General features: G+C 42.9%; 1 protein-coding gene across 1 annotated transcript in view; it reads right to left on the minus strand.

Moving 5' to 3' along the window:
• Window positions 1-1,044: 1,044 nt before the first annotated feature.
• GRPEL1 (GrpE like 1, mitochondrial) overlaps window positions 1,045-12,610 on the minus strand; it is a 35,755-nt gene continuing 24,189 nt past the window's right edge. Inside the window, exons 3-4 of the mRNA XM_029591626.1 lie at window positions 9,864-9,945; window positions 1,045-2,557 (exon numbers count right to left, since the gene is read on the minus strand). Coding sequence (XP_029447486.1) covers window positions 2,211-2,557; window positions 9,864-9,945 — 429 coding nt within the window. The 3' untranslated portion in view covers window positions 1,045-2,210. The remainder of the gene's footprint in view (window positions 2,558-9,863; window positions 9,946-12,610) is intronic.

Raw genomic sequence — 12,610 nt, forward strand, 5'->3', positions numbered from 1 at the left:
GCGTGTACCTTTTAAAATCTACCCCTTAGTGACTAGATTTAAGGTCCATGAATGCATTGTTCCAGGAGGAAACATGACACATGGTCCCCTATAGTGGTTGGACTGCTGCTAAAATGATGGGAGTAACTTGAAAGAGGATCTAAAATAAGGAAAACATTCCCTAGGTTGTTATGCACGAAGGTTCATGGTGTCACATTCCAGCCCTGGACCAGATTTGGAATCCCATAGGACAGGGGTCAGGAACCTATGGCTCACGAGCCAGATGTGGCTCTTTTGAAGGCAAAGGGCCGTCGACGGCCCTTTGCCCTCACTATGTCACAGGGGCTACCGCTGCCATTGGTCGACCCCAGTGACATAGTAAGGGCAAAGGGCTGTCGGCGCCATTTTGATTGCTGGCAGCCGACAGCCCAAGTCCAGGAGATCGCTCCCGGACCACCAGGGACTTTTGGCAGGTCTTGGGGGGGCGTCAGGAGGGTGGGGGGTTTTGTTAGATTTTTACTTTTTTTTATTAAAGATTTGTCTGCAAGCCCTGGACCCCTGCTGGACCACCAGGGACTTTTGGCAGGTCTTGGGGGGGTCAGGAGGGTGGGGGGTTGTAGTAAATTAATTTGGTAGGTCTTGTATGGCTCTTACGGAATTACATTTTAAAATATGTGGTGTTCATGGCTCTCAGCCAAAAAGGTTCCCGACCCCTGCCATAGGAGCAAACTGCCAGATTAAGAAAAATAAAAAGAAAAAACAAAAAATGTGCCTTATGTAGTACATAATTTGGTTGGAACATACAGAAAATGTCATTTGTGACATTAATATGGACCAATCACATTCTCCTGCTAACAAAGTGGTTCCCAGGGTTTCCAAAAAACTGCAGAAAAATTACTTGAGGTTCAATTTCTGAAATATTCAACATGAACATTTTTTCATTTTTTAAGGGACAGAACTGCTAAGGTAAATGCTTATATGGTGACCAATAACTGTCTGCTCAGTAAGTAATAGATTTTTTGAAATTTATCAAAAGCAAACATATTAGTGATTAGTTTTAGCTACTTTCCCTGGGGGTTGTTTTTTTTTTTTTGTTTTTTTTTTAGCAGTTTTTAATGCCTGAAACTCACTGTCTCTCCTCTCCTTCTACTCCTTGAGTAGAAATCTCTTTTGAAAAGAAGGTCCAATTTAATTTTGGTTATTTTATCATGCTGTTCTGTTTATATTTCAAGACAGTACATAATTTTTAGTTACAAAGTATGCAGAAGAAATATTACTGTGTGGGCAAAGTAATCCATAAACCAGAACTGATTACTTTTCAGAAGCAGCACCAACCACCTTGGGTGGATGCAGCTCCCAGCATGTGTGCTTTTCAAATAGTGCATCATAAATGGACAGAGCTTTCTTTTAACGTTGTACACCTGCTCAAGTGCTGCTTTGAAGTCACACTAATCTGTGCAGCTGCTGCAGCCATAATTTCCTTCACCCAGATTACTACAAGTGTAGAAATACTTTTTTTTTTTTTTTTTTTTTTTTTTAAACGAAGAAAAACTGAAGTCCAGGAACTGGACAGTTATTTGGTAGGTAAAAATATGCCATATACATGTAGATGGCTTCCTTATGAAAACAGATCATTCTCCTGGGTTAAGAAGCTTTAGCAGCAGCTATAGCTTCCCACATTTATGAGTAAAGAGTACAATGCACCGATACCAAGAATGCGAGGGCTGCGGTGTGCATATCATTGAGACGGAGCAGGGATACAGCATTCACCATCCGGGGAAGAAAGGACTTTTGCATGGTGCTCATTCTGAGAAATACGTCCTGTCATTACTTCTCAAGGGCACAAAATTCAACAGAAAAAGTACAACATACAGGAAAGCAACCAATGGCTAATTCCGCACTATTATTTTGTACACTTAAATTTCTCATCCAGTGTTATAATAGGTAAGCTAGCATTTGAATTACCAGGCGAGACAAAACCCACGCCCTCACATGGGTGTCCGTTTTATCACACCCCACTGCACCAAACAGTCCAGAGAGGCAACTTCAAATGCCATCTTGCTTTCAGCATTGAGAAAAATAGCAAAAAAATCTTCCTTTGTAATCACCGCTTCTTCTACAACAGGCTGCAGGAATGAGCAACGCTGCTCTGAAGACGAGTAAACTCAGTCACCTAATAACTGCATGGCAATTTTTTTTTTTTTTTAATTTGAGAAACCGGGTTACGCAGCTTATGCTTGTTTTACTACGCCCACCAGGGCTGGCCTCAAGGTGCGCTCGTGCAACTTATAGCCAACCTTGCTGACTAGCGCGATCGTGCCGGGCTCCTTGCCGTCCGCAGGGGCATGGAATAGCGCTTCGTGTTCGTAGGGATCAAACTTGGCCCCCAGGGGGTTCAGTTTAAGTATGCCGTGCTTTTTGAAGACCTTCTGGATCTGGCCTTCCGTCATTACCAGCCCTTCGTAGAGGCTCTTCAGGTGCGGGTTCTCGTCCTTTATCTCCTCCTTCGGAACACTCCCGGTCGCCTTCTCCAGAACATCGGCTACTTCCAGCAGGTCCTTACAGAAGCCTTGGATGCCTGGAATAAAGAGGAAGCCAAGCACAAGTTATTCCTAAGAGTGCTCACAGGCACAGGGGGGGGATCTCTCTCGCTAAGAGATGAGAATTTTCTTTTTTTTTTTTTTTTAACAAGGTACTTTACTTGTTGAAGTATTCCCTGGTTGGGATATTTTGCTCATGCAGGACTCCTGACTTTTTAAAAGTATTTTACTTGTCAAAATGCTTCTGGCCTGCTAAAATATTTTGCCTTGTTTGTGAGAAGTTGAGTGGTGCTGCTTTGCTTAGGAGGGTGCAGTTTGTTAGTACTGCAGACCGAGAGGGGAGGAAAGCAAAGTTACATAGCTGAAAGGGAATGCTTTGTGTAAGTGCGACCTCCCATCCCAAGCTCTAATCTTCATTAACAGATTGCTGCCCTAATCAGAGATCTGGAGCCAAAAACACACAGGTACAAAAAAGTTTTAAAAACAGGAGTCATTTAGTGCTTTATCTAAAAAAAAAAAGTACAAAATAAAAAACTTGACCACAACTAGGTAGGAGCATAAGAACAGCCAAGCTGAGTCAGACCAATGGTCCATCTAGCCCAGGATTCTTTCTTTGACAGTGGTCCCAGACAAAAACCAGAGTTAATTTAAGTGCTCCCTGTAGATCTTTATCAACATGAAGTCCCTTGGCTTCCGCAGAAGGCATCCAAGACCCCCTCTTGAACGTTACTATGCTGCCTGCTGCGATTACATTTGGCGGCAGCTGATTCCACAGTTTACCTATCCGCTGAGTAAAGAAATACTGTGGGTGTTCGTCTTGAAACTGCTAGTGTATAGTTTCATTGGCTGCCCTTGGTCCTAATATTCTTGGAAAGTGTAAACAATCGCTCGCTTGTGGTTCTTTTTCATTCACGATCTTGTACAGCTCTATCATGCCCTAAGGGTTTTAACTTTTCTTCATATGAGGGATGTCTCTTCTCACCATTCTGGTTGCCCTTCTCTGTACCTTCTCATACTCCAGCACCTCCTTTTTGAGATGGGGAGACCTATTGATGAGTAGGGAAGACTGGACCTTATTCTTTGGTATCTTTCTGGGTACTTGTGACCTGGACCGGCCGGGCTTGAAGGAGCTTTGGCTTGATCTAGTATGGCATTTCTTACAAACTGGGAAATCAGAATGATTAAATAAGTTTGCGGGAGAGCTTAATTGGTAATATCTTATTATAACTTTAAGGTGGTCATTTCTAGTTGGTCTGGGCTATTGCGTACTGCAAGCAACAACATTCTACAAAAACAGTACCACATTAAAACTGTACACTTTGCAAACCATCTTTGAAAGTCTGTATACCCTTGTACATTTCACAATCTGCTGTCTAAAAGGAAATACAAATCAAAATGCATTAAAGTAGGAGTTTGTCTCATTGATCTACACAAGATACTCTATACTTTCATTGCAGCCTGCAAGTTGTAGTTTGGGGACCCCTGCTCTAGTCTATCGGATACTTTGTATACAGTTGAGGTAATGCATGCAAATACATCTCATGCATATTCAGTGTAGAGATCTTGAAAACCTGACTGGCTTGCAGCAGTCAAGGGCTGGAGTTGCTTACCCCAGGTACGAGGAATTAAAGTACCAGAACTAGAGCAGGAATAGCAATGCAGGTTCTTGAGGGGTTTTAGGATATCTCTAATGAATATGCATGAGATGTATTTGCATATAACTGAGGTAGGATACATACACATCTATCTTATGCATATTCACTAGGGGGCTATCCCAAAAATCTGACTTGTTGGTGGCCCTCAAGGAATGGAATTGCCCACCCTGAGCTCTACAGGCAATTAGGAAATAGGCTGGCTTGGAGGTAGTGGTAGTCACAGAAATCCCAACTGGGATAGTTATAATCAGACTATAATCTATTCAGGAAGCACAGGGTAAAAAAAGTGGGGGAAGAATGGCATGATATATTGAAAATATTGAAGCAACAGAACTACAGGGCTTATGAGGTAAAGTGAAGGCACTGTGAGTTAATCTGAAGAGGGAATGAACATCCAGCTAGATGGGCGCGATAATCCTGACCTTTGTAGAAGAAATGGATACAGATTTAATTGAAGAGATTCACAAAATTGCTGTGAAAGGGGAGATGTTATTGCTCAGTGATTTCAATCAGCTGGATCATGACTGGGACATTCTGGCTGTGGTGTATTCTAGAAACAGGCAGGATCCTGGATTCCCTGTAGAGAGCACCGTTTCCAGCAACTGGTAACAGAACCCACTCAGGAGGGGGCGAGATACTCGACCTGATGCTTACAAACGGGGAGCGCGTGTGTAGTCATACTGGGTGCTCACAGAATGGTATGGGGATTCAGTAACAGCAGAGACGAGGGTCCTAGACTTAAACCTTTTTGTTAGGAAAGTAACGTAAGACAAAAAAAAAGGCCACTGTTTTCTAAGGAAGTCACTGAAGATAAGGGGAAAAAAGATTAGCTTTGATAAACTACAAGAAATCACAGAAAGAAGAAGACAGGCAACAATATATGGAAAAGCCAAGAAATTGGGAAATTAGGAAAGAGAGAAAAGGCCCAATAATACCACAAAACACTTTTCTAACATATTAGTGACAGGAGGAAGTGCAAAAGTGAGACTAAGACTCAGCAAGTCGATACAGTACGGTGCACTCAGCTGCTAGTTTTCGACGCGCGTCTATTGTCCCTTATACAGGAAGGGGTTTAGTGTGTCACAAACCATGCAGCCAACCCCCCCCCCCCCCCGAAAACTAGTAGTGCTCATCATATGCAAATGCATGTTGATGAGGCTATTAGTTAGTCCCCGGAATACTGAAAATAAAATGTGCGGACAACCTGGAAAGGTGTACAGAAAAGCAGAAATATTCTAGCAATATTAAGCCAGAGGAACCAGAACAAAAAAACGGCACCCGTTTTCCTAACCCGTGGCTGTCAGTAAACCCTGTCGCTGGTAAAATAGAGTGCCTGTTGTCGGACCTGCTGACAGCCACCTCTACCGTTAATAAGGAGGTGCTACGGACGCACTATTGTCCCTAGTGCCTCCTTATTAGCACACCACCTAATTTAAATACTGAATTGCGCACCCAAGAGAGGTGGCTGGGTGCGCATCGGGAGAGTGGGCGCTCAACACGGAGCACCCGCTCTCTCACGTTTCTTTCTGAATCGGCCTGAAGAAGTGAAGTGAGGGAATATGTAAAGGCTGACAAGGAGAAATTGCTTATCAAATATTTCTGTTCAGTGTTCATTAAGGAAGGACTTGGAATAGGACTACATAAAACTGCCACAAATAGGAATGGAAAGGAGATGGATCTCAATCAAATTTCAGAAAATTGTTTGCAAGGCACTAGCAAAATAAAAAGATAAAGCAATGGAGCCTGACAGGATATATCCAAGGGTCTTAAAGGAACTTGAAGATGTTCTGGTAGCTCCGCTGGCTCATCTTTTCAATGATTCTTTGGAGTCAGGAGTAGTTCTAAAGGACTGGAAACAGGCAGATGTGATTCCTCTTAGTAAAAGTGAGCAAGGAGGAGTCTTACAACTACAGGGCCAGTTAGTCTGATCTCAGTGGTAAATTAACGGAATCACTGCTAAAAACAAAGGATATTACAGTTTCTGGAATCCGATGTATTACACGATCCAAGGCAGCATTTCTTTTTTTTTATACCAGAAATAGTCTTGTCAGATAAATTTATTAAATCTCTTTGAGTGACCAGAGAATTCAATCAGGGTAGAGCAGTGGATGCAGTGTTATGTGGATTTCAGCAAGGCCTTTGACATAGTTCCACATAGATGACTTTTAAACAGAGTCCTAGGTATGGGATCTGAAGTGATTGAACTGGGTTAGAAACTGGTTGAGGTCACAAAGGGTAGTGTTAAACAGAGTTCATACTGAGGACAAAAGGGTTACCAGTGATGTGCTGCAAGAAAATTGGTCCTTATTCCAATTCAGGTCAAGATTTTGGAAAGCAATATTCCTGAAGAACTGCTGGGAAACGTTTGCCTTTTTGCGGATGATACCAAACTCTGCAGTAGAGTAGGTGCCCTGGAAGGTGGGGAAGATATGAAGAGAGATCTAATGAAGCTTGAGGAATGGTCTAGTTCAGGGATTCCTGAACCTGCCCTAAGAGATCAGGCTTTTAGGGTATCTGCAATGAATATGCACACCTTCCTCTACATGAAAACATATTTCATGCATATTCATTGCTGATATTTTGAAAACCCAACTGGCTGAGGGTCTTCCCAGAAAAGATTTTGGAACTCTTGGTCTAGAGTTCAGCAGATAAGATTTAATGCTGAAAAACACAGGGTCATGCATTTGGGTTGCAAAAACCAAAGGGAGTGATACAGCACAGGGGATGAAGTTCTGAGTCCAAAAAGAGCAGAATCAGGGAGTGATCATATCCGATAATCTCAAAAGTGGATAAACAGGCATATAAGGTGGGGACAAAAGCCAGAAGGATACTTGAGTGCACAGAGAGGAAGCGTCAACAGGAAATAGGCAACATTGTCTCTGGTGAGATCTCATTCTGAGATCCATGTTCAAAATACAAACTGGATGAAGCTGGTCCAGAGGGAAGCTACTAAAATGGTCATCAAAAAGCACATTGGGGACAGACTTAAAGATCTAAACATGTATACTTTGGAAGAAAAGGGAGCTATGCTAGACTTTTAAATATCTCCAAGGAATAAATGCACAGGAGGCAGGCCTCTTTCAACAGAAAGAAGGTTGTAGAATAAGGGGGTCATGGGAATCAGGTGGAATCTAAGGAGATATTTTTTCAGACCAGGTAGGGGACACATGGGACAGCCTTCCAATAGAGATGATCCAGAGTCAGTAGTAGAATTCAAGAAAAAAGGTGACAAGCAGAGTATTTCTGAGGGAGAGCAAGGAACTGTACAGTTGAGCAGGTGGTGTGGGTGAGCGGATTGAACAGGCCGTTTAGTATTTATCTTCTGTCATGTTTTATGCAAAAAAAGGGGGGGCTACATTTTATTTGTTTCTGAGGCTTAAATTTTGCTAACAATACAGAGTGACAAAACTACCAAGCAGAAGTCAAAGGAATTGCAAGAGGAGTTTGCGAGACTGGAGGACTGAGGGTCTAAATGGCAGATGAAATTTAATGTGGACAAGTGCTCAGAGATGCATATAGGAAAGAATAGTCCAAACTGAGTTCCATATTAGGCATTACCACTCAGGAAAAGGGGGATGATTCATTGTGGACAATATTTTGAAATCCTTGGCCTAGTGCACGGTGGTGGTCAAAAAAGCAAACAATGTTTGGTATTATTAGGAAAGGAATGGAAAATAAACCAAAGAATATTAGAATACCTCTGCATCGATCCATTTGCAACCTCACCTTGGGTATTTTAAGAGTTCTGGTCAGCCCATCTCAAAAAAGAAGGGCAACCAAAATGATAAAGGGATGGAGCGGCTCCCCTGTGAGGTGAGGTTAAACAGATTAGTTCTCTTCAACCTGTAAGAGACAGCTGAGAGGAGATGATAGAGGTCTACAAAATCATGAGTGAAAAAGAATGGGTAGACAGGGAACGGTAATTTACTTTTTCAAATAGTATTAGAACTAAGGGACAGTGCAGGAAGCTAACAGATAGCAAATTTAAAACAAATCTGAGAAAAAAAATTTTTTTTTTTAATCAGCACACAATTACACTATGCAATTTGTTGCTTAGGAAGAGGTGAAAGTTAGAGAGGCTGGGTTCAAAAAGGGTTTGGATAAGTTCCTGGAGGAAAAATCCATAAGCCATTAGCCATATAGATTTGGGAAGGTCACTGCTTATTCCTGGTTGTGAGCAAAAAAGATTTCTTTGGGGTCCTGCCAAGTACCTGCGATGTGGCTTGGCCACTGTTGGAGTCAGGATGCTAGGCTTGATGAACCCTTCTTCTGACTCAGTATGGCATTTAAGTTCTTATGTACTAATTAAAAAAACAAAACACACCAAGATTCTACAATACCTCAAAGATATATAGAAAAAAGCTGTATCTTTGGAAAAGTTTATTCCTATCTTTGGAAAAGTTTATTCCATGACACAAACCTGTCTGAAATGGGGAAAGTACACCTAGATAATCCTTTGAATGTCTCATGAGTTATTTGGCACAACTAGTGATGGATGACTATAACAAAACACAGAAGCACCTTCAAGATAAAATGTGCATTTAGGTGGATTCACCTCAACTAGCTACAAAACTTAAGAGAAAAAAAAATAGTTTACTGTTCTCTTTAAGCTTGCATCTGTTCCCACATAAAGGGCTAAAGGCAATCACAGAACATATTCTCAACCTTCAGCTAGAAAAGGCAATATTTGTCCAACAGATGAAATCATTGAATCATCCCGATACGGACCTCATTTTGGTCCCTACTGAAACCTGTATCACGTGTGTCCAAGCAAGTTGTGGAGACAGCGGACTTGAAGCAGCAAGTCTGCTTGATGCTGGCTGTGGCTGGGCCTCAGATTCCCTACAAATAGAGACGATTCACCAATTTTACCTGCAAGATGCTTTGGTTTGCTGGAAAAATATTTCCCTTTGCTGCAGGAAGTAAAGAATGTGTTCTGTGATAACAAAATGGGTCCTTATTTGGCAACACTACGGTTTCAACCTCCAGGGAGTACTAACATTTACTGCATTTGTTTTTTTTTGACACAGAAGTTTCCACCCACCCTTGAGTTTTCCAACTCAATTAGAACCACGCCTGAGATCTGGTACCATGAGCCTTCACTCGCAACTAGCCAGAGAATCCCCCAACTCTCTACTATATTATATCCTGCTCAGTTTACTAAGTCCAGGGGAGCCATGCAGTAATGGATCCTAAATCCAGCCATTAAATGTCACCACTGCATGATGCCTATGAAGCCCTCTGCCCACCTAATGATCTGCCTCCACAGCATCCCTAGGCCCAAGCCAGAAATCAAACTCCTGATCCATCTGCATGTACCACTGAGCCACTGAACCACATCCATGTTTATTTTTTTTATTTCTACTTTATGCAGTTTATGTAGGTCAGATGGGGAGACAAAATAAAAATGATTTAGCTCAATATTTGTCTTGAGGCATTTATGATTACTTTGGTTGCATATTGGTTTGTCAACAGGTCCAAATTTCGGTACATTCATAATGAGTGAATGTAAAAATAGTTTTGCATGAAATGGGTATGAATGGTATCCATCTGCACATGCCTTAAAGAAAACTGAAGACCTGCCACCTCTCGCTGGTCCTCAATAAACTTGTTCATCCACAAGGTACCACCACAGCCTCTGTCATTTTCATATATATGAGCCAAAGATACAAAGAATGACACTGCTTACCGTACAACTTTGCTTCTTCTATCAATTTTTGGCTCCTCTGCCTCAGATTTTCACTATCAGCGAGAGCCCGCAGATACTTGTCCTGGTGGGATGGGGAGAAAACATTTTAATAATCCCTGCAATGCATTTGTTATACAAAGCTTGCTTTTTCTTTATCTATCGAAAATACAACTACATGAAGCAGACTTAGCAAGGACAGTGTTTAAAAGGTCACCTGAGCAATAAGTAAAATATAAATTTTGAATACAGGCATCCACAATGCTAGCTGACAAGAGAACTGCCTAGGCATTGAATGTACAGTTGAAGTGCATTCATGATTCACATTCATGAGATTCAGTGAGGTGGGGAGGGGAGAAAGCAGAGTTGCTTACCTGTAAAGGGTGTTCTCCGAGGACAGCAGGATGTCAGCCCTCACAAGAGTGATATCATCAGATGGAGCCCGGCACGAAAAACCTAGGTCAAAGTTTCTAGAACTTTAACTGAGCTCATACATGCAATATACCACTTGTCCACATGAGGTCACCTCATATGGAATCAAAGATTTCAAAAGAATAAAATAAAAGGAAAAAACAACCCATAATATAGAAATCCAACTCCACGGGTGGCAGGCAGATTTCAGAGGACCGACATCCTGCAGTCCTCGGAGAACACCTGTTACAGGTATGTAACTCTTTCTCAGAGGACAAGCAGGATGGCAGTCCTCACACATGGATAAATCCCTAGCTACAGGTTGCCCTCCCCTCAAACATAAAAGAGGGCTAACAAAATACCAAACAAATGCCAACAGGCACAACCAGAACCAGTTTTGTTGGCAACAGGAAGGGGACAGCCCGAATCAAAAAATGGGCCCTAGGTGGGAACAGAGTTAGGTTCTACATCTCAAACACGTTCCAAAGGACAGATTGGCCAAACCTGCTGTTGTGTCAGCCATCCCTATCCAAACACTTATGTGATGTAAATATACAGAGAGAATCCATGTAGCAACTCTGCAGATCTCCTCAATGGGGACTGCTCACAAGTGGACCATCAATGCTGTCATGGCTCGAACAGAGTAAGCCTTGACATGACCCCCAAGATGCAGTCCCGCCTGGGCATAACAGGAGGAGAAGCAATCTGCTAGCCAATTAGAGAACATTGGCTTGGCAACAGTGATCGCCAACTTATTCTGATCAAAAGAAACAAAAAGTTGAGTGGACTGTCTATGGGCTTCTGTCCATTCCAGATAGAAGGCTAAGGCTCTTTTGCAGTCCAAACCGTGCATGGCTTGTTTGCCTTGGTGCGAATGAGACCTGGGAAAGAATGTTGGCAAGACAATAGATTGGTTAAGACGGAAGTTAGTTACCACCTTAAGCGGGAATTTGGGGTGCGTACATAAGACCACCATTTCATGAAAAATTTAAAAGATTGTAGATAAGGCACTAAGGCATGGTGTTCGCTGACCCTACGTGCTGAAGTGACTGCCATCAAAGATATGAACTTCCAGGTCAGGTATTTCAAATCACAGGAGTGAAGTGGCTCAAAAGAAGCTTTCATCAGTTGAGCTAATACCACACTGAGGTCCCAAGACATGAGGGGAGGATTCAACTAACGCAGACTCTGCATAAACCGTACAACTATAAGCTGAACCAAAATGGGCTTACCTTCTACAGCATGGTGATATGAGACAACTGCACTCAGATGAACAACCAATGGAGTTGGTTTTTAGGCCAGCTTCCAACAGGAGATAGTCAAGCAATTTTGTGTGGAGCAGGAGAAAGGATCTTGTGCCTTTGCTCACACCACATGGAAAGCCTCCTCTACTTCAGACCATAGACTTCCTAGTGAAAGGCTTTCTGGAAGCCACCAGGACCAGAGACATATCTTCTGAGAGATCAACAGGCTGCGAGTGACAAGGCCTAGAGGTTGAGATGATGCAACCTGCCTTGATCCTGGGCGATAAGATCTGGGGAAGACCCCAGCCTGACTAGTTTCCAGATGGACATCTCCCGGAGGATTGGAAACCAAACCTGTCTTGGCTAATAAGGGGCTATGAAGATCATAGGAGACCCTCACCCCATTGGCAGGCAAAGGCATCTGAGACTGGTTTGCCGCATGTCCTCTACAGGGAGCAAAGCTTAGGAACCTTCCTGTTCCAAGGCGCTGCGAAGACATCCACGTCCGGGCTTCTACAGAGGCAGAAAATCAAATTCATGACTCCTAGGTCCAGAGACCTGTCATGGGGTTTAAAAGCACAACTCAGTCTGTCTGCTATCACATTCTCTGTTCCAGCCAAATATATGGCCCTGAGCACTATCCTGTAGGAGAGGGCCCATGACCACATCTGTCCCGCTTCCTGACACAGGAGGTAGAATCCCGTGCCTCTCTGTTGACATACATCGCTATTTGGTTGTTAGTCTGAATCAGTACAATTTGGTTGGACAGCCGATCTCTGAAAGTCCACAGCACATACCTGATCACCTGGAGCTCCAGGAAATTGATTTGACAGATATTCCTGGGCGGACAATAAACCCTGGCTGTTGAGATCATCTACATGAGCTCCCAACCCAGGGTGGATGCATCCATAATTAGGACAATCTGTGTGGGAGGACAAGGATTCCTGGAGAGATGGCATGACTCGGATGTGATCCTGGAGGTCTGAGTGGCTTGATGCCACTGTGACCTTAAGGTCCGTTGGGTCTTACGCATATGTAGACATGCCAAGGGAGTGACATGTACTGTAGTGGCAATGTGGCCCAGCAGCCTCAACA

Source organism: Rhinatrema bivittatum, chromosome 1 (assembly GCF_901001135.1).
Source record: "Rhinatrema bivittatum chromosome 1, aRhiBiv1.1, whole genome shotgun sequence".
Lineage (NCBI taxonomy): Eukaryota > Metazoa > Chordata > Amphibia > Gymnophiona > Rhinatrematidae > Rhinatrema > Rhinatrema bivittatum.